Source organism: Rosa rugosa, chromosome 3, assembly GCF_958449725.1.
Source record: "Rosa rugosa chromosome 3, drRosRugo1.1, whole genome shotgun sequence".
NCBI classification, from domain to species: domain Eukaryota; kingdom Viridiplantae; phylum Streptophyta; class Magnoliopsida; order Rosales; family Rosaceae; genus Rosa; species Rosa rugosa.
In genome coordinates, this window is record NC_084822.1 from 20,906,288 (window position 1) to 20,932,187 (window position 25,900).

A 25,900-nucleotide genomic window follows, 5' to 3' on the forward strand; every position below is an offset into this window, starting at 1 on the left:
TCCTAGTGGCCATGCCGCCATACATGCTAATTTCCATGGCTCCATCGCCATGATGGGAGATGTAGTCACACATTTTGCTTCTAATAGCGCTACAGACGCTCAAGCCCAACCAAAATCCTCATTGGTTGCTTCTAAGGCCCCTCGCTCATTTTGTAAAGCCTGTTCCTTCGGGAAATTAGGACTGAGACCGTCCTATGCAAAGGATATGAAAATACTCATTCTGTTCTTACATAGAATCCGTAGGGATTCTGTGGACTGTTTCAACCAACCTGCGGACTGTTTCAACCAACCAGCGGACGTTTAAATATTTCATGATGTTGGTTGACACGCAAACACGCTGGTCACGTGTTGTGCCATTGTCCACCTATAAATGCTGCTTATGCTCCACTCCTAGCACATATCATATGACAACGGGCTCACTCCCCAGATCATCCTATTCAGTCAATTGGATTTGACTATGCTAGAGAGTTTACATCGAAGACCTTCGATGGTTATTGCATTGGGACTGATGTTGGACATCATATTCCCATGTACACACCCAAATGGTCTTGCGGAAACGACTACGTTGGTAGTCCGGACATTGGTAATGCGCACCAATCTCCTTATATCCGCTTGGGGTAATGCAATATCGCATGCAGCTATGCTAATTCGTCTACGACCCACCGCCACTCAATGTACCTCCGTGTTACAGCTAGTGACTAGGTACAAGTATCGTACTTACGCATATTTGAGTGAGCCATTTATGTGCCAATTGCGCCGCCACAGCGCTCTATGATGGGTCCTTACATACGAATGGGCAACTACGTTGGATTTAAGACTCCAACAATCGTCCGCCACTTAATGCCCTTGCAAGGCGATCTCATTACCGCTAGATTTGCGGGTTGTCACTTTGATGAGACAGTCTTCTCGTCGTTAGGGGGAGAAAAGAACACAGATGTTCAACAGGAACGACAGGAATTGTCGTAGTCTGTCTCCACTATGTCTCATCTCGATCCCTATTAAAGTGATGAGATCACACAAATATGCTGCAAACATGCCTGCAAGGAAGGATGTCCCTACGAGAGGACGTAGCGCCACCCTACAAGGAGGTAGGCATGGCGCCAACGCCAAAGAGAGTGGCACTCTGGCGTTACAGGCCATAGCCCCAGCTAGGATGCGTGGGAGGCCCGTGGGTTTGAAGGATACCTTGGCACAAACCAATCCTTGGATCATCAACACTCAAAATCCGTCTCATGAGTATCTTCCGGGTTATGGTTATCGTTGGGGGACGCCTCAACGTCAGAACCTATTCCTGAGAATATAGAGCTCTATGAAACTTACATTAGTGTACATGAGACGTGGGATAGAAACTCCATCATAATTGATGATGTAGTTGCGCATTTCATTGCGCATGAGTTTGTTAAGTCAGATGATATCGAACCACGCTCCGTTGATGAATGAATGCCAACGTAGAGAAATCTGGCCTAAATGGAAAGATGCGATCCAGGTTAAGTTGGATTCTCTAACGAAGAGGAAGGTTTTTGGGCCAGTGATGCCAACACCTCCTGACATAAAACCTATTGACTAATGGGTCTTCGTTAGAAAGCGTGATGAGAAAAAGAGATGGCAATCTCGCCTTATGGCCCAAGGCTTCTCACAAAACGCCCTGGAATCGACTACGATGAGACATATTCTCTCGTAATGGATGTCACTACACTCCACTACCTTGTCAGTTTGGTAGTTTCCAAATAACTGATCATGCAGCTTACAAATGTTGTCACTACGTATCTCTATGGGGATCTAGATACGGAATGTACATGAAGGTTCATGGTGTGAACTTCATTTACCCAAGTCAAGTGGCTCTAAACCACGGAGCGCGTTTTACAAAGAGGTTGAAACACTCACTAAGAGTGACTACTTGATTGGGAAGGGATATGCCCACGCGTTTCCATAACAAGTTTCGGATTCTATCGCGGTTCATGTTGGACATGATCTTCATTAGAAGCCCTTAAAGAGTTAAGGGAAATCGCTGAACACTTGAAATCCGAGTTTGAGATGAAGGATTTTGGGAGAACACAATTATGTCTCGGTTTGGAACTTGAGCATCGTGTTGATAGATGCTTAGGCATTTTGACAAGGTCAAACCTTCAAGCACCCCCATGATCGTTCGTAGTCTTGATCCTGAAAAGGATCCTCTTCGTTAGAAGGATGATGACGAAGATGCGCTAGGGGCAGAAATGCCTTAGTTAAGTATAATAGGCGCATTATTGTACCTAGCTCAATGCACAAGACCGTACATCTCATTTACCATGAACTTGTTAGCTAAGAGATAGCTTTGCGCCAACGCGACGCCATTAGATTGGTGTAAAAGATATCCTTCAGTACTTGAGATGTACGATTGATATGGGCTTGTTCTATCCCTACAAAGAGATGATGGATTCGGACCCATCACACACCAGGAACGCCGCCAACACTGGCCTGCGTCCACTATCCCCATCCCAAAACGACATGTGTTTTGGAAGGTTTTGCTGATGTTGGGTATCTCTCTGACCCACACAAAGGTCATTCCTAATCCGGTTAAGTGTTCACCATGGGAAAAGACAGTGATATCTTGGAGGTCTACAAAATAGACCCTAGTCGCTATATCTTCGAACAATGCAGAGATCATTGCTCTTCACGAAGTGGTTCGTGAATGTATATGGATTGGATCCATAATTACGCATGTTCGAACAATTGTGGTTTGAAGTCTACCACAGATGAGCCTACGAGCATTTAGGATAATGCTGCTTGTTTTGAACAAATGAGGCGAGGCTACATCAAAAGCGATAACACCAAGCATAATCAGCAACAACAGACTCTCCTCGAGATCAAAGTGAACTAGGTTCAATCTGAGGACAGTGTGGCAGACTTGCTCACTAAGTCATTGCCTAAATTCCACTTTCGAGAAACATGTTAGTAGCATCGTTTGTGGAAGTTATCCGAACTCCAATGACCGTAGTCATCATGGGGGAGATGCAGACATCAGGTGGAGATGTCTACATGTATGGTCTCGAAATGTGAAGGGTGTGTTGTGCTCTTTTTCCCCTTCGACCGAGGTTATTTTTGTCCCACTGGGTTTTTGTTACTCGGCAAGGTTTTTTTAATGAGGCAACGAGAGAAGCACCACGTTTGGGCGACACAAGGGGGAGTGTTCAAGTAAATCCAGAATATGTGTCTGGCCCAAACTCGAGGTTACTTGCTCTAGTTGAAATAGGGTTTATATTAGAGATATTCTCGGAGAATCTTAGGAGATATCCAATCAATGTACTATTATGTTTCCATGTACAACTCTATCTCTATGCTTGTAATCCTCTATATAAAGAGGCTCCTATTATCAATGAAAGTACGACTCAATTCTCTCCCAATTCAGTTTCTCTACAACAGTTATGTTGTTCTGTTTCTTCCTTCTTCCCCCTTCCTTTTATTTATTGTTTTATTTATTTATTTTTTTTCTCGTTTGGTTTGCCGCGCAAAAATAGAGGGGAACGCTCACACCATTCACCATTGGACTTTTTTTTATGTTCCTGCTCTTAGCCTGTTGGTGCCCATTTTAAATTATAATTCATTATGGGCAAAAGCAAATATAATATATGAAAAATCAAATAAAGGAGAATTTTCGCTTATCCATTTTTGGGATCACTGCTCCCATAGTAAACTTGAAGATTTCACCATGGTCTTTTCTGCTCGACATCGGTGAAATCCAATAACATGTCCATGATTCCCTTGCACGATAGCGTAGGCTGCTTGTTAAGCTTCGGCTTCTTGGTTTCTCGTTTCAATATCAAAATACAAGTTTTGTGTTAGATTAATTATCAAGAAAAGATCTATATATTTTGTGAAGTTGGCTCTGATACCAATTGTTAGAATAAACATAATAGCCATAAGATCACCTCACAAAAGTATATAGATACAATTATATGAAATAGTGAACAAGAATTAAAATAGATCATGAGCCATAACCTGAATGGCCACTCAATCCAAGCCTAAGTCTTCTGCGCTTCTCTCATGTGGTATTCTCTTATGGGGCAAGAAAACTATATTACCGATGATCAGAGAGCACAGGGACCTAAGCCTTAAATAGAGCGTTAGATATTCTGTATCCTCCCATAAAAGAAACAGAATCATATTCCAATTGAACCTCTATAGATACATATCCATTTTGACTGACTAACTTAATAGCCAAGTCATATATTAGATTTCCTCTACTTTATTCATTCAGAATCCACATAAATAAAGTCTCTAGGAGCTAGATTCTCAATGATTCTCTAATTGCTTATTCTACCAATAATAACAAGTTGTTGTGCCAAACGTGAACTTAGGATATAGTCCAAATATTCTTACAGACCCATGTTCATTGTTATAGTCGTGAATCAATTTATGGAACAATCACAAAATGAACAGGTCATTCAATAACATTACTAAACAAAATGAACAGGTCATTCAATGTAATACTGATAAATTAATTGCTCCTCGAGTAGGAGCAAACAACATTCTTAACAGCACATTATTAAGCACTAGATATGATCTAGCTTTAAGAAAATATCACACAACGTTTTTATCTCTCTCCTTTAAGAAACTCTTGCTCTTGCAAACTTTTGCCTCCTGTCAATGCAAATATATGTTGGAACTTCAGGGCCAAGCCAAATGAGAAGTTCTTACGATATACAAAATTAATCTAAGCCAAAAGGCTACTCACAAGTTACCTTCTCCATGATTGAGCAGCAGTTACTGGAGGATCTTCACGGTACGTAATTCAGCATGGGTCAGTGTTTCTACAAGATGTTCAACATCCTCCTTAAATAGTAGACGAAGGGCACAACTATGCACTGCAAACCATGGCCTAGAGAACCACATAGTTATCCTTGCCAATTTGCATTGCCTCCAGACGTTACTACGAACTCCAGTTCGCGGTATATAAAAGAACCAAGTCGTATCGCATTTCAATAGCTCTTGACTCTTTAAACTTAAATGCATCTCGACATCAAATAAGTACTGCCAAGCAACATCAGAGTCCAGACGGCAAATAACATTAACATCCTCTGGATTAGGAGCAGTGCTGCCAAGACTAACGTTTGGATATTGGTTGTCGGACAACTGAAAACACGCGGCAAACCCCAACCAATTATGATCATCGAACACATTCAGAGGTAGTTGGATTTCTGCAAAGTTGCCTTGGTTGATGAAAGGCATGAACCATTTCAACTTGGAGATTTCAACCATGTCAAAGACACAATAAGCAAGACGAGGGCCAGACCATTCCTGTAAATATAAGTTCAAATGTCAATAAAAAGGCCAAAAAAGAAGAAGAAATAATAATAATTATGTATGTGTGAGAGAGAGAGAGAGAGAGAGAGACCCAATTTCTATATTTTCGTGACTGCAATTCAAAGCATTTTTCCCGTGGGGTTCTGAAATCCCATTCTTTCATTCCTTCTATATGTGCACCTTGCAATCGTATCAACTTTATCCATCGTTCTACCACCAACTTATTGTAAAATTCAAGAGAATCTTCCCTCTGCATGCACCGGATAATTTGTCACGCCCCGAATTTTGAATAATCAATTCAAAGTCCGAAACATGAATAATAACAAATTACAAATAACGTCCTGAAATTTTTTCTCACAAACAACCACACTTCACACCTCTCAATATCACAATAAACCAAATCCTCAAATTATTTATTACAGCACACTCTCACCAAATCAAATTGTAAGGCTCAAATGAGCTTAACTCACCTCACTATTACAATTGCTGTAAATCTATAACAAATACTCTAACCCGCACGATCACCGCCCTGATTCTCCTGACCTGCAGGATTACCCGCTACACAATTTGAATAGTGTACCGGGATTGCAACAACACCAAACCCGGTAAGCTTTTGACAGCTCGTATGAGTAAACAAGAAATGAACGGTTGATTTATTAAATCATATTTCTTTTAACTCAAGCAAAACAACCAACAATCACAACAACCACAAAACAATCCACAATCCCCAAAATCAGTCACTAAAATCACCACTCTAAATCACCAAAGATTAATACGGGATCTAAACTCACATCTATCTTCTCAAAACCCCGAAAGCGTATTTATACAAATACGGTGACTGACAGACTAGAGCTCTAACTGAATCGTAGCCCATCACCTGGCCTAGGTTATGGCATCCGACATGATTATCAATATCGTAGTTCATCAACATAGGTTAGAACATCCGATACACATACTCAACTTAGCCCATCACCCAGTAAGGGTTGGGGCGTCTCTTACACTCGACCAATCGTAGCCCATCATCCACCTAGTATTAGAGCATCCGATTCCCCCATACTGGTCACTATGTTGACCCTAAACTCAACCAATCGTAGCCCATCATCCACCTAGTATTAGAGCATCTGATTCCCCCATACTGGTCACTATGTTGACCCTAAAACCAAAATCGAGTACCATAATATTCTTTCACACAATAGGATCAATAATACCATGATACGTACTATTATTGTGTATATATATGTACTCAAAATACAACTCCAAAAATCACCAATCCATACTCAATCATATCATCACTCAATACCACGTCATCCATAAATTTCCAATATAATTTCACCAATCACTATCATCATAAATGAATATGGTAAATCACGTTTTCGATTTCACATCACTTAAATCATTATAAAATCACACATCTCCATGTCACACCAATCCATATATAACCACGTAAATATATATATACGTAATTATCCGCTCAGGGATAATCACTAATACCAACTATAGTTCAAGCATAAAAATCGTGAAATTCATTTTGTATAATTAAATCATTTTACTTACCTATGGACCGTAGTTGATCAAGCCCATATGATTTAAAACAAATATTTATTTCATAAATATTTTCACACAATTACGACAAAATAAAGTAATTAAATTTATTCGGTTCGTAATATGAACCACGTGAGGTTTACTCACCTCGATATTCCCGCTGCGTCTTCAATTTAACACAATACACACCGAAACCGCTCACCCAAGGAAGACCGTCAATCACCTAATCAAACATGACCTTAACTTAGCCAATAGCTCAAAAACATACTCAAACGACAATCCAACGGTCGGATCGAAATTAAATGATGATCCAACGGTCGGATCCTCACGGATCGCCTTTAGGATCATCCTCCAAAATTATCACGAAGATCCAACGGTCAAATCTTCTTGAATCGTCCTTACTAACATCTTCACAAATTATACGAAAATCCGACGGACGGATTCTCACGAATCGCCTCCCTAATCACTGTTTTGCATTTATACGAACATCCAACGGTCGGATCTTCGCCCATGACCACACAAAGCCACTGGGACAGTCATAAGATCATCATATCAAAACTACAAGTCCATCTGACGGTCCTAACTTCACAGATCACAAATCTAACGATCGAAATCGATCTAACTTAAAAATTCATAACTTAATCATACGATATCCAAAAATTGCGTATAATATATCGAAATGATCGTATTGAAATATAGAATCTTAAAATGTACAGAAACCATATTTTTGATCCCCGGAGGCGGCCGGAAAGGGCCGCCGGAGTTAGTGGCAGAGCCGCCGCCGACCACCACCAATGGTGTCGGGGCCGGGCTGCTCTTCTTCCTCTCATCATGCTTAACAACTTTCATAACTACCATGTAAGCTGAAATTGACCGGAAGTGGTTGAAATTACCTAAAACAGTCGAGGTGGCCGGAATTTTTGCAGAAACCGGCGAAGCTCCGATCAACGTAAAAATGTCCTCCTTTCGCTTCGATTCCTTCAGGATACTTGTTCATAACTTAAAGACGAACGCACTGGTTCAAGAATCACTCAAAACGAAGCTCTACAGCTCGAGATATCTTGATCGAAAGTTTCGGTAGCCGGAAAAATTCCAGAATCCGGTGAGCTTGAGTTCCGACGTAAAAACTTCCACTACTCGCTTCGATCCCTTCTGGAGAGTTGTTCAGAACTTCAAGGCGAGCTCACTGGTTCAAGAATCACTCAAAACGACTTCCTGTAGCTCAAGATATTTGGATCGATAGCTCCGGTTTCGTTCTTGGTTGGGTTTGACTTGCAGCCACTGCTACGGGCCACGCCGCCGTGTGAGGCTGCTTCTGAGAGCTTCAGATGGTTGAAGCGAAGCTGTGGACGAAGTTTGAGGAGGTTTCGTGATCTGTAGCTCGAGTTATCACACTTGGAAAGAAATCGGGGCTGGACGTACCCGGTCTCTTCGCCGCCGTTTCCGACTGTGCCGTGACCCAAAACCGCTGCAGGTAGCTTCGCAAGGCTGAGATGATGCCACTGGAGGTTGTCCGGCGTTGAATGATGGCCTGTGGAGGAAAAGAGAGCTTGGAGAAATTTTTGCTTTGTTTCGGTATCTTTCGGACGAGAGAGAGTGAGAGAGAGAGGTCGATAGAGAAACGAAAAAAAGAAACAGAATGATGGCTCTCCGACAAGAGGAGGACCGTTACAGCTAAAGGGAGGGGTGAGAAAACTAAAGGAAGGGTGAAATGTTTGTCTTTGATTCTTTCACGAGATGGTATTATTCCTCTATCGAGGTTCGTATTATTCCTCCGACGAGTTTCGTACAATTCCTCTAACGAGGTTATTACATAATTGTATCAGCAAACCCTTGTATATCTTCCTGGTACACAATACGGAACCCACATCTTTGAACCTTTACATGAGGGCTATCACTGATATGTATGCAAAAGTCCATTGCAGTTGTTAATGTCTGAGTGAACAACGCTTCGGGAATCTGTGCTCGCGGTATGTAAATAACCAATAGTTGATGATGTTCTTCTGACAATGGCCTGACATGCTTAAGTTCTAGGGACATCATCTTCCCAGATATATCCCCAGTTGTTAGTGTAACATATATCCGATAGTTGTCCTCTTTCATTGTCTGTCCCACTTCCTCTACAAGTGATGCGTATATTGCAAATCCCTTCCATTTATTGCTCTTATGTAGATTTTGAGGCAGCTTGATTGACCCTATGGTCAAATTTAACCTCGTATTAGAGACAAACGACTGAAACCACTGTGGGCTTCCTCTGATGTTTAATTCAAAAGTTGCACAGTAATGATTTAGCTCCTGGAATAGTGAAAATGTGAAATTTAATTAATTAGTAACATGTTTTATTTCAAAGATATAGAGATTAGAGAGATATCATATAAAGTAGCTAGAGAGAAACACAGATGGATCGACCTCAAGGTATCTCGGAAGAACATACTCAAGGTTCTTTCTCAGCACAAGTGTGGATTCTTCTTCCAAGGGTGGAATGAATTCCTCCCTGCAATATTTAATTGGAAATACATTAAAGTACGCAGATAGAAGCGGCATTTAAGTAGTTGTGCATCAGAAAATTAAATAAATTATACCATTCCAAAGATTGACTAAGCCAGCCAGACTCCAATACACAGGCGGTGTATTGTTCAAGCCATATAGAGGTGGTGTCATCAACTTTATTCAGACAAATCAAATCATTCCGCCCGATTATTCTGGAGAACCATCCAGCATCTTGCTCATAGACTGGACGAATTCCACATTTCTGGATCACCATGGATGGATTGGTAGTTTCAAACATAGCACTTACCACAGTTGATTGATTTAATCCCCTCTGTGGAAACTTCAAACTAGATATAAAGAAAATCGCAAGCAGATGAGAAATTGATCTAAAGCGGCCTAATACCACTGAATCCAGTCCCAACACATATGGTTCCAGACGCATAACATCAGTTTCCAATGTGATTTGATATGAGTAATTAGAAAAATCAGGATCCGGTTCAATAAGGGAGAGAGCAGCATGCCCCTTGACTGAGAATATAGCACACGCGACAAATCCATTCCACGTGTTATCATCGGCCAGATTTGGAGGTATTGAGATTGATATGGGATTTCTGGTAGATGTAGTGATGAACCACTCTGGAATTTCATCTAGAGGAAGTATGGTACTGAATTTTGACCCCGAAAGCAGCTGCACCGTAGAACACGAAAGCACAATTAACTAGTAGTATGAGAAGAAAGAGAGATTTATAGATATATATATATATATATATATATATATATATATATATATATATATATATATATATATATATATATATATATATATGCTCTGTTTTTGTTATGAGAGAGAGATCCCACTTGTTTTGTAAACGCTGGAATTGCCAGTGGCAAATGATCAACTTGTTGCCCCTCTGTATGGTTATATGTCACACGCAGCTCTAGAGATTCCCCCTCATTGCTTGGAAAATCCAACATTGCAAAACTTTGTGAGACTCCAAGTGCTGAAGAATTGAGTCACTCCCGACTCCGGTGAAGTCAATACTTTCATTTGATTTGGATAATCCGTCAGTGAAGTACATCCTTCTGCATACACGTTTAGAAGACTTGACGGAAGCTTCTTGGGCAGTAATTGAAGCTGTCTACAATTCCTCACGTCCAGAGCCTCGAGCTTTGGGAATTGAGAGATACTCTCAGGTAATCGCGGAAAGAAATTACCACTTAAATCTAACCTTCTTAAGGAGATTAGGCTTCCAAAATCATTGAGAATTTCTCCATCCATCAGATTGCAATAACCCAAGTCTAGCTCCATCAAACTCGATAACGAAGCCAGACCTTTGCATGATTCTGAAACTAGACATTTACATCCTTGGCAGGACAGATACTGTAGATTCTTCATGCCTAAAATGAAAGATAATCCCTTATGGAAGTTCCACCAATGAAAAGCTTCTCCAGACATTTCATACCATTCAGATTCTGAGGTATCTCATCAAGTTTGGAGCAATCTGTTAGATAGAGACTTTTCAAAGATGTCAAGCACCCAATGGTATTGGGAAGATTCAAAAGGTTTTTACAATCCGTCAGATCCAACATGGTTAGACCAGTCAAGCGTTTAATTGATGGAGGCAATTCCTCAATGCTGGTCCCATCCAAATGAAGCTCCAGCAAGCTTTTCATATTTCCTTCAATTTCTGGCAACTTCTTCAGTCCTGAACAGGATGAAAGACTCAATATTTGAAGGGATTCAAGGGCAGTGAAAGGTGGAATGCTCTCAATAGACTTGCAATATGTCATATCCAGAAGGACAAGTTTCGTCAGAGATCCAAGAGACGGGTGAACCTCCACCAAGCTCATACAAAATTGAAGCACCAACTCTTCAAGATCTGGAACCTCAGTGAGGTCTGGAGTGGACATCAAGTATAGTGAACCACTCAGATCTAAATGCCGTAGCATGCTCCATCCCTGGTATAATTTCAAAGATGATCATCACGTGATTTAAAATAATAATTACACATTCCTTTGTGATTCCAAATTACAGAAATTAGTAGATCGAATTACAGATAGGTCGACGTGAAAGTAATGTCCAATATTCGTAGTATGAGAATGCCATATTATTTTAAATGGATGTATGTAGTTGAGGACTACCGGCGAGGGACCTTATATAGTTATGTAATTCAAAAAAGTCACTTCATCTTTCCTAATAAATGAGACTAGAATCCAAACTATTTGCTTTATGAAAATGCAAAAAATTAATTGTGATCTTACTTTTTTTCCCCTCCATAATTGTTTGATGCGGCTAAAATGCATGTGAACTTCAACAAGTTCATTTGGTTGAAAGTCTGACGGGAAAGAATCCAAAGGACACTCATGCCATTCAAGATACTGTAACTCATTAGAAAGATATGTGATGTTTCCGGAAAACTTCACATTACAAATTTTGAGCAATCTCAATCTGTCCATAATTGAGAAAGCATTATCAATTGAGTGAACAACATCGTCTACTGTTGGACATTGGAGGCATATGCTTTGAACTTCACTCGTCACCTAATAAAAAAGAGCAAAGAATTAGTTATTGCACAAGATAGACTATAATAATAATAAAATAAAAAAACAATAAATGAGTTTCAGCATTCAGTTATTTCATTACCTTATACTCCGACCAAGTAATTGGATGATTTCATCGGGAAGCCACAATCTGCTACGTTTTTCAGGCTCTTCACGGTTTTTTTGACGAACAACTTCCCAACCCATTTTTTGTATCAAATCATGCATCCACAATTTTGTTCCGAATAGAGTTACCAAAGATTTTTCCATAAGAACTTGTACATCCATGTCCACACCCTCATCATCACAACCATTCAGTATTCTTATTACACGGTCCTTGTTCTCTCCTTTAAAGAAACACGCGATGTCCAAAAACGTTTTCTTTTCTGATTCTTCTAATCCATCAAAACTAACTTTAAGAACATCAATAATTCCTTTTTGAGGATTTTTTTTTAAGTCTCTTCAATGCACTTGACCATATTTTTACTTCTCTACCACAAACAGACGATCCCAAAACTTTAATAGCTAATGGAAGGCCATTAGCATATTTCAAAAATTCTTTGGATAGCTTGAGAAAATCTTCTCCAACCTCGTCTTCATTGAAGGCTTTCAAACAAAAGAACTCAAAAGCTTCAGGATCAGTTAATGCATTCACCTTGTATACTTTATCTGCTCCAAAAGCACTGATCAAGTGTTCATCTCTGGATGTTATGATGATTCTACTCCCTGGACCAAACCAATTACGACCGCACAATGTTTCCAATTGTTTATCTTGATCCACATCATCAAGAACAATAAGCACCCTTTTAGTAGATAGTCTATGCTTAATTATGTCTGTTCCCATTTTAGTGTTCTGTACATTGAGATTACTATTCAGCAAGTTTAAGAGAAGTTTCTCTTGTAAATGAATTGTACTACCTTGCTTATTTTCAGTTTCCTGTTTAACATTCTCAAGAAAGCTATCACCTTCAAACTGAGCTTTTAGCCTTTCAAAAACCACTTGTGCAATAGTAGTTTTTCCGATACCACCCATTCCACAAATCCCTATGATACGAACATCGAGACACCCAATGTCTAAGTATGAAAACAGTTCATTCAGGTGAGAATCCATCCCAACTAAGCCATCAGATGAGGAGATTATTTTATTCAACTCAGTGAAAACCTTTTGTACAATTTCTTGAATAATTTTAGCTTCAGACCTGGAAAGTCATAAACAATCATCTTATGTATCTTGTGTGTATAAGGGGTAAAAGAACAACTAGATAAAGATACTATAATATTCCGTAATGCCGCCGGTACTCTTTTTCTTCGTGAATGCTTCTATTTATAGTCATCTACATTTTATATATGCACCTCCCCTAATTTTTGTAAATTTTTTATCTCCATGCTACCCTTATCTAAAATTAAAATTTAATCTCTATGTTTCCATCAACAAACATTGTTGGAGAAGAAAAATTAACATGAAGAAGTGGTATGGATATTGGAGGACATATTGGATATAGTTTGAGAAAGAATAAGGAACAAGAGAAAGCCCTAAGTCTAGGGTTTTTGTGTATAATGGCAACCTTGTCCGGTCGTGTCTAGCGCCGGCCTAGGCAAGGTGAGATTATCCTGGAGTTTGATCTCGGCTTGGTGAAAAGCAAACGAGATCACTTAGATAACTGTTCTAACAATACTCATAGAAAAAAAAAATCAGTTAGGATAGACTAGACAAACTCTATCAAACAGAGTTTTGTCACCTAACTAGGAAAAAAAGACACACAAAATGCATACACAAGGCCAAAAGCTATCAACTCCTCCCAAAAAATTAGAAGGGATTTACCAGAAAAATGAAAACTAAAAAAAAGAGACAACATCCTAACGTCCGACAGGCCCAGCGGAGACCCAGTCTTCGCCTCTAGCTATGTACAAGTCCGCATGCACACTGCGAGTGCATTCAGCACCGCCATAGAACAAGGAACACCACTATTGCACCACCTAGACGTCACCACCCAAGAGACACCAACAAACCTGTGCACATAATACAGACCCGAACCCAACCGGATTCCAAGCCGCCACCTGATTCCCTTGATGGCACCGCTGCCACCTAGTGTAGATTAAGATCGAGATCCTAACCCAGCCCATGCCGCCATACTCAGTGCGCACGACCTACCTTGCCTCATAGTTGCTTCAAACCAGAAGTTGACGTCAACCACCACTGTTAACCCTCCAAGCAAAACAATCCAAAAAACCTATGACAAGAAAGAGAACAACAATCGCCTATTCGGCAGCATCACAACAGCGGCAAGAGTAGTGCCAGTGCTAACGTCGAGTCGTCGAGGTACCACTTAACGAGAGGAACTTCTCAAAATCGCGTTAGTTTTGTGCGTTTCGTGGTGTTAGAGATTAATTTTGTTTTAAGATTTCTTATCTACTGGGCACTGCAAGAGCTTCTCTCTCTAAGTTTAAAGAGAGAAAACAGATCTAAAAACCACCCCTCACTCCCCCTTTTCTCTTGCCTAGATTGTGATCCCTCAGGATCTAGATCAGTGGCTTGAGAATTAGGGGGGGACTCTCCATGCTCTGTCCTGCTCTCACTTCATCTCCCTTGATTCTCTCACACCATCTGTGGTGGCTTTACACGTTTTTGTGGTGATTTACTGACTTATGTTCAGATTTAGAGGACTCTGTTCCTCCTTTCTTTGCAACTATCCCAAAAAAAATTCCAATCTGGAAACCTCCATGATTTCTCTCACCCATTACCTCACATCAACTCCCCTCCAACTACCAAAGACCTGCTCCTTGAAGATTATCATGGCTACCTCTTAGAAGTGAGAAACAATTACCTAGCTAGAGGAGTATGGGTGCTCACGCATGGATGTTTCACCCTCCATTCACCATTGGATTTTTTCTTTGCTATTGGCTTCTGTCCCATTTCGGTAGCTTCGGTTCTTTCCTGGATTGAGTCTCTCTGGTGGAGAAGAGAAAGTTAGTGTGTGGGTTTGGCTTTAATTAATCGTCTCATTACCTTGGTTTCGACTGGATCTTATTTTGGGATTGTATTGGCAGTGGTTATTCCAATTTTCTCTCCTAGATATGGCACTTTTCACGGCCTTTTGGCTCCGGGCAGCAGCAACAACGGCGGTTGTGCAGATAGCTTGGGCGGCGGTTGTTGTATTGTAGGAGATGATGTATTATTTTAATTTTAAGATTACACTCTTTTGCCCTATCTTTATGGATTTGGGTTGAGTAGTAATTTTCCTTGTTTGGTTTATTTGTATTTGGGCCTTGTTTTGGGCTCTTTCCATTGTGTTCATACCCTTTGGTTATTATTAATGAATGATTATATTTCATTAATTCTATAAAAAAATAAATAAATAAATTTGTTTTGAATCAAATATTGTATCAATTTTTTTCTTTTTTTTAACATAAATGTGGTTTTGGCTAGATAAGCACTACAACAATTCAAGGCTTTTACTGCGCAAAATTTACGGCGTGCAATTTTTTGTGCCGTAAATGTTACCCTTTTACGGCGTGCATAAAATGCATGCCGTAAATAACCTTTGTCATGTACTCTTTTACGGCGTGCATAAGATGCATGCCATTAATAACCTTATCAGTTTGTCTTTTATGGCTCACAAAAATAGCACGCCGTAATTGTGTTATGCTTTTACGGCACACATAATAAGCATGCCGTAAAAACATCTATAGAAAAGCTTATTTATGGCTCGCAAAAAAGCATGCCGTAAAAACATAATTTTTTAAGGCGCGAAATTTAACCTAAAATATCTGATTTCCCTCTCACTTTTCTCTTCCCTCTTTTGGCAACTTTCCCGAAAATTACTTACTTCTCTTAGTTTTCTCTTCTAAGAAAGTCATGCCCTTTGCAAACTCATCACCAGTTCGCAATGCCCCAAAATTGAAAGCGAAAATCTCAAACCTTCCCGCGAGTTCTTCTTCCCATCTAATCACCCTGTTCTCAAGATATTGCAAAAATCTCAACTCTTCCTCGCGCAAGTTCTACTCTTGGGTTATCGGATTTCGCGACAGGGGTTGGGTCGACCGCCGTTGTGTGTTCAGTCGAGGACGAAGATGAGCATCTCAGATTGTGATTTCTATTCATAAATTCAGGTATGGCCATATATATGATCTTGCATGTGGATTCATATGGATTTTGGTAAATTTGATTGGGTTTTTATATCAAAAGTGAACCGGGTTTGTCTAAAATTTAGGATTTGTAGCTGGGTATTTGGTTTATCTGAGATGGGCTTCTGCTTGATATGTAATATTTGAAACTTTTGGTTTGATTGAGTGTATTGAATTGGTTTGATTGATGCGGCAGAGTTTCTGATTTGGTGGATGACTCGGTTAAAGCAGATCAAAGTCTTATGCACGATTGTGATGAGTTTTTGGAGCACTATGACAAGGTAGATGCATTGGTACGTTCCTCTGAATTTTTGACTAGGAGTGGGACTGTATGTGAGTTGTTACTTGCTTTGACCGAGTCTTCTAGATGCCTTTGTTACTGCAACAGTCTGTATATGACCCTCACTTGGTGGGCTTGTTTAAATTTATGTTGTTGGTTCTTGTTAAATGTTGTTGCTTTTAGTTTGGGTTCTATATATGTGGGTTCTTTTTTTGTCAAAACTCAGCAATTTGAATTCAATGAGAAGGCTTTGAGAAAATTGTTTCTAAGTTCACTATGTTGGAATTGGAAAAAAAGAGTGTGCTGAGGAAGATATATATTATTACATAGTGCATGTGCTAGATATAGGTTCTCATTATTTAATGCAAAGTGTGCTGGGATTAGGTTAGTGATGACCTTTCTTTCTCTCCTCATTTTCAGTATTTGTAAGGAACAAGCATGATAACCTTGTTATCTTGACCATCATCAGTAGCCTATTCATCTAGTGAATCTTCAAACTTTATTACCAGCTGCTTCTTGGCATATGAAATCTCGGCTTCGGACATCAACAGGTCTCTCATATTGCTCATGGAATAGGTGCGTCAACCTCACAGCTCCATTACCCCAAACAAACAAGAGTGAGTATTTAGTTCATTTTGAAGTTTTTTCCATGATGTATAGTACTTGTTAATTTAATATCATACGTGTATTATGATTGATCGGCGCCAAAAATATTCGTTTCTTCCCTTCTTGCTCTGTTCTACTTCTTATGTGCTTCATGTATTCAATTATCCTCTAAATTCCCATTTATTAGACGACGGATAGCTCCAAATTATTTGCTTCCCAAAGTCATACAGATTGGTCAAGCATATAAATCTGCATTTTAAATTTCATTTGTTCCAAGCTATAGCTTTTCTGGACAATATGCTTGGTTCCAAGCTAGCCATAGCTTCAGAACACTTTAGAACATGAGGAGTTTTTTCTAATTTAAGGGTGGCTGTTTATTTGTGCACCCTGCAATAACAATTAATCAGTAGTAGCAGCTATCTTGTTTGAATAAGACCTGAAGAATTGAGTTCATTTTTGGGGCATGAGAACATAAATATCGTATATATGGATATAAAGTCTGTATGCAAGAAGAATAAAAACATGTTATATGTTCGCCTAATTTTCTGTTTGTTTTGAACCTCTTGAGAATAATTCTCAAACATCTATTTCTCTTATTTCCGAGTATATATGACTACAAATATAGTATATTCTTCAATATGTATACGTAGTATAAAGTTGAGCAGTCTTAAGACAGATATAGTATATATATATGTATCCTACATCATTATTCATGAATATACATGTTCTTTGATATGACACAGAAGCAATGCAAAAGATCTGATAGTTTGCGGTTGACATCTCATTTGGTATGGTTGGTATTAGGTACCCTCATGCTATAATCTTGAAGGGAATATTATACATGACTTACAGCCTTAGAGCAGCTAATCAAGCCTTTGAAGTTGAAGGGAGGAGTTTGGTTTTTGCTTTCTTGAAACCTTTATAGTTATTGAACCCTCTAATTAAAACTTAAGAGAAAGGAGGACCCTAAAACCACCTTAACGTTTTCTGAGCTGTTCTTCTTTCCTCTCAATTTTGCCTGCTTATTTTTTCCTCTTTTCTCTCAACGTTGTAGGTATTAATTAGCATATTTGATCACAAGAGTTATAATTATTATTATTATTTTTTTCAAATTTGTTATCTGTTTGTCCTCTGGACGTCTATGTTGTATTCCTTCTATCTAGCCACTTTTTCTTTAATTGCTATATTCTTATTATATGATTTCTGATCTAGTTGTTTTATTAGCCAGCTACAGTTTTTCAACCCTTGGAGATATCAACATTGACAGTTCAGTGCTAGAGTTGGTAATAAAGGCAACTTTTCTGTGGAATGAAAGATTAAATTATCACCTCCATTATCATGCTTTCCGTGAAATGCATTAACTAGTAAGATCTCTCTCTCTCTCTGTGTCTCTCTCTCTCCTTGTCATTTGATTTCAAGATTCCTTTAACTAAGCAAGACATCATTGAAACAATGAAATATAAAGAACTGCATATGTGTAGTTCTGTGCTAGTTTTTTTTTTAATTTCTTTTTATTACTTGTAACTCTTTTATTATCTGGATAATTATAGTTATAGTATTTAAACATCTGGAATGTGTTTGCTGTCTAAATACAAGTTAGAATGTAGCCTCAAGGAAAACAAAGGTGAAACAAAATGGAAACAGAATGGGCACATTGTAAAAGCAGGTTACATCTAAACCAGAAACATTAATATTATGATAATATAAACCTCCTAATTCTAATTTAAAAACATTCTGTTATTTTTTTTGTCATAGCGATCCTAGAGGTTTTTATGATGGAGCACGAAACTTTGTTATTAGTATTCATGCAAGTAAGGGGTACCCGAAGAAGATCCAATGCCCTTGTAGTGGCTGTATAAACATCTGGTCTCATCCACCTAATGAAGTATTAGATCACTTGATCTCAAATGGGTTATATGAGGGTTATTGTAACTGTACCATTCATGGGGATCCGAACACTTCTGTACAACAAGAAATGATGGAAAACATGGAGAATTTAGAGACATATAGAATGTACAGAGATGCATATTTAGATGATGAATTTATGGAACCTGCACCTGCACCACTAGAGCCTAATGTTGGAAATTTAGTTTCCGAAGCAGAACTTCCTTTATTCACAGGCTGTCCTTTCACAAAGATGTCAGCAACAGTTATGTTTTACAAGTTTAAGGCAAGAAATAGTTTATCTGACAGTGGCTACGATGAACTTCTAGAGATGGTTCGTAGTCTTCTACCTCCAGATAACATACTCCCTAGTTCTCTATATTCAACAAAAAAATTACTCAAAGCATTTGATCTAGGGTATGAGAAGATTCATGCTTGTGTTAATGATTGTTGTTTATTTAGAAAGAGTCTAGAGCACATGGAGACTTGTCCTAAATGTGGTGCCTCTCGGTGGAAAGTAAATAAGCGCACCCAAAAGATTGAGAAAGGAGTCCCTGCAAAGGTCTTGAGATATTTTCCTATTATCCCTAGATTTAGAAGAATGTTTAAGGATTCTGAAAAGGCAGAACAACTTACATGGCATCACACTCATAAAAGTCAAGATGGCAAGATGCGTCATCCAGTTGACTCACTTGCATGGAAGAAGATTGATAGCAAGTGGCCTTCATTTGCAGAAGATCCTCGTAATCTTAGACTTGGTCTTTCATCCGATGGATTTAATCCGTTTGGTGATCTTAGTTCCCGATATAGTTGTTGGCCTGTGATCTTGGTTGCATATAACCTCCCTCCATCGTTATGCATGTCCAAGGAACATTTAATGTTGACATTACTAATCCCCGGTCCTAAGCAACCGGGAAATGACATTGATGTATACTTGGAACCCCTTATTGAAGATTTAAAAGAGTTATGGATCAATGGGGTTACTGCATATGATGCGTTCACCAAGTCTGCCTTCAACTTGAAAGCTATATTGATGTGGACAATAAACGATTTTCCTGCTTACGGGAATTTGTCGGGATATTCCACAAAGGGAAAGAAAGCATGTCCGGTATGTGGTGTTCAAACATCCTCTCAATGGCTGCCAAATGGAAGAAAGCATGCATATATGTGTCATAGGAGATTTCTTGCACATGAACATCCATATCGGCACAATAAAACTTGGTTTAATGGAACCGAGGAACATAGAGTGAGGCCTAGAAAGCTAACTGGTTCAGAGGTATTTCAAGTGGTGAAGAATATTAAAAATAATTGGGGTAAGGAGGCTAAGCGTTGCACAAGAAAGAAAAAAAAAAAGGTTGCCAGCAGTAACAGCAGAAAAAGGAGAAGAACTGAAGGTAAAAAAAGTTCAGTCAATGAAATGGAAGATGACTCCATTGGCAATTCAGATGATGATAGTGATGATGACAGTGAGGATCCTTTAAAGCCTTCAAAGAGATGGAAGAAGAAATCAATGTTTTTTGAGTTACCATATTGGGAGGTACGTTTTTTTTTTTTAATTAGTTTCATTACAGTTTGCTGAAACCTTGTAACATTGATTGCATTAATTTAATATATATTCTCTATATTGCAGGCTTTGTTATTGCGACACAATTTAGATATGATGCACATTGAAAAAAATATATGTGAGAGCATCATTGGCACTTTACTCAACATGAAGGGAAAGACGAAGGATAACTTGAATTCTCGGAAAGATTTAAAAGTGATGGGTATTAAAAAGAAATTGCATCCAAAAGAAGATGGTTCCAGCAAATCCAAAAGTGATGCAGCACCTTACGTGCTTTCAAAGAAGGAGAAGAAGATATTTTGTAAGAGGTTAGCCAAGTTGAGATTGCCGGATGGGTATTGTTCTAATCTTGCAAATCGTGTCTCTTTACAAGACAACAAGATCATGGGTTTGAAGTCACACGATTGCCATGTTTTGATACAACAGATTCTTGCGGTAGCTTTGAAAGGACTTCTGCCCAAAGGACCAAGAATTGCAATTTTTCGCTTGTGTTCTTTTTTCCATCAGTTATGTCAAAGAGAGATTGAGAAGAAAAATATTGGTGTTCTTGATGAAGAAATTGCAGAGACTGTGTGTATGTTTGAAAGGTTTTTTCCTCCCTCTTTCTTTGACATTATGGTTCACCTACCAATTCACCTTGCACAAGAAGCTCTAATTGGTGGCCCTGTACATTTTCGTTGGATGTACCCCTTCGAAAGGTGAGCTTACATTGCACTTCATTAACTATAATTGATTAGTTCCTTTGTATAGTATCAATACTAATGCAGGTTTTTTTTTTTTTTTTAGGTTTATGAAGGACCTAAAAGGATATGTCAAAAATCGATCAAACCCTGAAGGATGCATAGCAGAAAAGTATTTGGCTGAAGAAATGACACGTTTTTGTAGTGGATACATTAAAGGAGCAGCTGAAATAGGTGTTCAAAGTAGACGCAATGAGGATTTTGAGCATGAAACAATACTAGAAGGGCGACCACTTGGTGAGGGGAAGTTAAAACTATTCAGTTCTTCTATGTTAGAGATTGCTCATCGATTTGTGTGGACAAATAGTTCAGAGGTCGATCCATGGAGAGAGTAAGTTTGATTGCTAAATTTAGTTGTTCTAATTTACTTTAGATTACTTGTCCAGTTTTTTTATACAAGTCTTTTTCCTATCAGAATGCACAGGGAAGAACTAAAGTATTCTGATACGCGTCTTGAGCATGATGAAAACCTTCTTGAACAGAGACATCTTAGTACTTTTAGTGGATGGTTAGCTGATAAGGTCAAATTTGCTGATTCAAGAGATATGTCAGATACAGTAAAGTGGATTGCTTGTCGGCCAAAAGCAGATGTGGTATCACATACAGGCTTCATCATCAATGGAAACCGATTTCAAACTGAGGCCAGTGAGAAGAGCACACAAAATAGTGGTGTTTTTGTTGAAGGAGACACTATGTGTCGAGCAAGTGCAAGGGATAATTTTCAGAAGATGGACAGAATATCCTACTATGGTGTTATAAGAGATATAGTTCTGCTAGACTACCGTCAATTTAAGGTTCCCCTATTTGATTGTTATTGGGCTAATATAGGGACCGGTGTCAAATTTGAAGATGGTTTTACATTAGTGAACCTCCACAAGGGGCAGCATCAGTTTGATAGAGATCCGTTTATTTTTGCTTCCCAAGCGAAACAGGTTTTTTATTCAAGAGAGAGTGACACTTCGAATTGGCATGTTGTACTCAAAGCACCGCCAAGAGGGTTTTTTGAGAATGATAGTGATGAAAGTGCTTACATGCCAGTAGATGTATCACAGCTAGACCTCGACGTTGAGGATGAAGAATGTGAGAGATATGATAATGAGGAAATCAATTCGGTAATTGTAGGAATTGCATACAATAATAGATATATCTCTGTGTATGTGTTTGTGTGTGTTCTGGTATCAATATTTGTTATACTTAAATGAATTTATTGCATTGTATGTGTTTGTGTGTGTTCTGGTATCAATATCAGCAAGGATATTAATTTGCTTGTTTGCTGGTTGAACAGAGTGACGGTGACTCTGAATAACTCAAATTCCACAGAAGCATTGATATAATCTATCAGCACAGCAATATTCTAAGGGTAAGATCTAATTTAGTTTGTGGTTTTGGATAAGATTGCTTTACATGTTAGTACATTGATCATAATTTTTTTGTGTTTTGTAGAACATAATCTGTTGACCCTATAAAGTATGGGTGGAGGAGAGACCTCAAAACAAGGTGGAAAGAAAGCCAAAAGGCAGGATACTGCTGCACGAGCAGCTCTTGTGCTTGCAGCTAGGGAAAAAAGGAATGAATCCTTAAGAATATCTAATGGAAATTCAAATTCATCCCCTATAGAAGCTGATATTCCGGAATGTCAAGCTACATCAAACTCAGAAAAGAAAAAAATTCCCCCTCGGGGTAAAGCCAAATTGTTGGATATTGCCAAAAAAAAAAGGAAACTTCCTATTGTAGTTGAATTCAATGAAAGAGGCCAGCCCATTGGAGAAAATGCAGGTATATTCTCTTCTTTCATTGGAGCCTCAGCAAGAGAACTAATACCAATGACCGCTGGAACTTGGAAAGATCTATCTAATACTTTCAAAGATCAGATTTGGAAACACGTCACAGTAAGTTTTCTAAACTTATATATAGGAACATATTACAACGAGCCTTTTATGTTCACCAATTGATTCACTTATTTTCTTTTGTAGACAACTTTTGTTGTTGATGAATTCTACAAGAAGCATATTTTTCGAAGGATGACGAAACTTTGGCGAGATAATAGATCTTTAGTGATGAAAGAAGTGGAAGAGCAAGCCAAAGTTGTTGGTTTACAGCGTGCTGCTGCCCTTCTCAAGCCTAATAACATAGAATCCATGGATGAGTGGTTAGCTCTTATTAAACACAGAACTAGTGTGGGATTTAAGGTATGTTTTAGAAGTATTTTGTAATATATATACAAGTCTGAATTTATCTTGCAATATCAGATTTCAAAAAATGCTTTGACCATATGTTTATCATAGGAGAAGTGTCAAAAATTCAAGAGAATGCGGGCAGGAAGAACTTTACTACATAGAACTAGTAGAAAAAGTTTCGCGCGGCTTGAAGAAGAATTGGTAAGAATAATGTGGTTATATATTAACGTCATATGAGTTTCATAATTTGATAACATAAAGATTATTTCTACTTGTTGATTTGTAGAGGGAACAAAGTGAAAATCCAGATGCGATATCAAGGTCTGATATATGGATTCATGCTTATGAAGCAAAGAAGAAGAAGAGTTCAGATGAAGTAGTTGAGGATCCGGAAATAGTGGTATGTATACTCTTCTTTATGGCTCATCTTTTGGTATTTTTTTTTCCCTAATCAGTTATGTATTTAGTTTGGATTTTGGTGAAGAGGTACCAGAAGGGTTAGTGTAAGTCTGTTTTGACTCGTAAATTATCATTACTTGCAAGAATAATATCTTCTTCTTCTTCTTTGGAAAGAGTCAAATAATGACCATTAATTCTCTGTCTAGAAGCAAATTTGGTTCCATTATGTGTCTGTTCTCCATTTGCTTGCTTTGCTAGTTTGGATTACTTTTTCAATGGTTTCAATCTGCCGGAGGTTTTCATCTTAAGCAGGCTTTAAATTAGGTTTCCTGAGTCAATTGCACATGTTTGTTTATATTGGTACCTCTTTTTATTTCAGAGTTTTGAATGGGAATGATCCAAATAACAAGTTGTTAAAGAATTTTGGGGACTATATGTGAGTTACTTTTGGTTTGATTGCCTTGAATTTATTCCAGAACATGTAGTGTGGAAACGCTTCAGTGCATTATCTCTGTCATTGTGATTTCAGTGCATTTTTCATGTACTAATGCAATTTGGATGGTTGTTTTTTTTTTTCCTTCTAATCTTGCAAGAATTTACAATGATTTGGTTATTGAGATAATAAATTTAATAATAGATTATTTGTGGTTAAGAATTTCACCTTCCATTGTCATCAATAAGTATTTACTGAATGCCATAGATATTTTTATTTCTTTAACCAAATAATTCAATAAGAAATCTATATCTATACCACAAGACTAGCTAATTGACAATCTAACTGACACATGGTTTTTACAGAAACAAGTGAAGCAGAAAAGGGCAGAGCAAGAACCTTCACAAACATCTTCTTTGAAAGATGATGCTGTAGCACAAGTTCTAGGACCTGATCCACGAGGACGGGTAAGAGGGTTAGGATTTGGAGCAGTCCCTTCAAAGATAGAATATCAAACCAAAGTTGGAAACAAAGTTGCTAACTTAGAGAAACAAGTGTCCACTCAAGCACAGAATATGCTTTCTCAATCACAAGAGATTGAACGATTGAAAGAAGTGGTTGCCACTCTTTTAGCAAGATCAGAGAAACAAGGGAATAACCACGTAAGTCTTTAAAATACATCTATTAAATTATTTATTTATTTGTAATTATTAACTTTGGGTCGATAAGTCAACCATGTTACTGATTTCCTTAATGTTATAATAGCAGGGTAGTAACAGTGTTCAGCATTCTGCTAACATGTTTGCACTACAAACGCAGAATGAAAATCCTAGTGTTCAACATCATAGCAGTGATGGAGTACAAAGCAACCAAAATATTGCAAGTGTTCGAGGTTCTGACAGTGGGAGGCCACAAAGCAAGCAAAGCAACCAAAAGAAAACTTCAAGTATTCAATATTCTGCTGATCATGGGTCACAAAGCAAAGACAAGGAAGGTAAAAGGACCAAAGTTACAAAGGATGATCAGAATAGAATCGAATTGTTAAATTGGTTTGAGATGGAAGAACAGGTTGTTGCAATTGCAAAACTTGAGTCAAAAGATCCAAATGTAAAGATCCATCATGTGCCCCTTGGTCATGAATGCTGGAAAGTTTGGGTGCTTGATGTTTTTGAGGATATAGCTTTATATCGACCAACTAGGGAGTTTGGAACACTGAGTATGGCTCAAGGAAGTACAATTGCATGGCCTATCAAGTACATCAAACAAGTTTAGTTTATGAACTTTTCGGTAACATATCCTAACACTAATCACCTCTTCATTTTTGTCTTGACTAGTGTTATTTGTTTTTGGTGGTTAAATAACATCCATCTAGATTCTCTATTCCAGTTTGTTCTCATATTGCAACTCTCTGCATTTGCTTATAATTTAGTTATAGTTGTAGAATTAAGGTCGTTATACGAGGACTATGCCATTATAGTCGGGTGAATGCTAATTTCCAAGTTCAAATTATAAATATTTTCAGAAACTTTAGTTCAAGTAGTTTGTGAAGATAAGAATCTCTTTTGAAAACCAAATATTGGATGCAAATATATCTGAAAGAAGGAGGAAAGATTTAGAAACTGCATGAACTCATCTTATTTATTATTTCGAGTATTGTACTATGCTTTCAGTGATTTAGATTCTGTTCTGATCCTTTGCTAGTATCTTATTTAATTAACTCTATCTTGATTGAAGAAGAAAACAGTGTAGCCAATGTATAACATATATTCTCAAACTTGTTTCCAGCAGGTATTGCCAAATTTTGTGGTGTATGCAGATTAATGCCTTATGTTGGTA

At 38.3% G+C, this 25,900-nt stretch overlaps 3 protein-coding genes and 1 pseudogene across 4 annotated transcripts; 2 read left to right on the forward strand and 2 right to left on the reverse strand.

Moving 5' to 3' along the window:
• Window positions 1-8,644: 8,644 nt before the first annotated feature.
• LOC133740261 (uncharacterized) lies at window positions 8,645-10,329 on the reverse strand. Its single transcript, XM_062168190.1, has 3 exons — window positions 10,174-10,329; window positions 9,408-10,003; window positions 8,645-9,319 (listed from the first exon to the last, which is right to left on the reverse strand). Exons 1-3 carry the CDS (start codon window positions 10,288-10,290, stop codon window positions 9,196-9,198), a joined length of 837 nt encoding a protein of 278 aa, XP_062024174.1. The 5' UTR covers window positions 10,291-10,329; the 3' UTR covers window positions 8,645-9,195.
• Window positions 10,330-10,350: 21 nt separating this feature from the next.
• On the reverse strand, window positions 10,351-14,651 carry LOC133737409 (TMV resistance protein N-like; annotated as a pseudogene).
• A 3,850-nt stretch (window positions 14,652-18,501) lies between these two features.
• On the forward strand, window positions 18,502-22,361 carry LOC133737410 (uncharacterized). Its single transcript, XM_062164966.1, has 6 exons — window positions 18,502-18,533; window positions 18,623-20,288; window positions 20,382-21,013; window positions 21,102-21,386; window positions 21,471-22,167; window positions 22,341-22,361. The coding sequence occupies exons 1-6, from the start codon at window positions 18,502-18,504 to the stop codon at window positions 22,359-22,361; spliced, it is 3,333 nt and encodes a 1,110-aa protein (XP_062020950.1).
• A 678-nt stretch (window positions 22,362-23,039) lies between these two features.
• LOC133740260 (uncharacterized) lies at window positions 23,040-25,348 on the forward strand. Of its 2 annotated transcripts, none has more exons than XM_062168187.1 (5): window positions 23,040-23,244; window positions 23,341-23,433; window positions 23,519-23,632; window positions 24,430-24,726; window positions 24,833-25,348. In XM_062168187.1, exons 1-5 carry the CDS (start codon window positions 23,077-23,079, stop codon window positions 25,334-25,336), a joined length of 1,176 nt encoding a protein of 391 aa, XP_062024171.1. In that variant the 5' UTR covers window positions 23,040-23,076; the 3' UTR covers window positions 25,337-25,348. The 2 variants fall into 2 exon arrangements, with proteins under 2 accessions (XP_062024171.1, XP_062024172.1); XM_062168188.1 differs by having other exon boundaries at window positions 24,884-25,348.
• The last annotated feature ends 552 nt before the right edge of the window (window positions 25,349-25,900 follow it).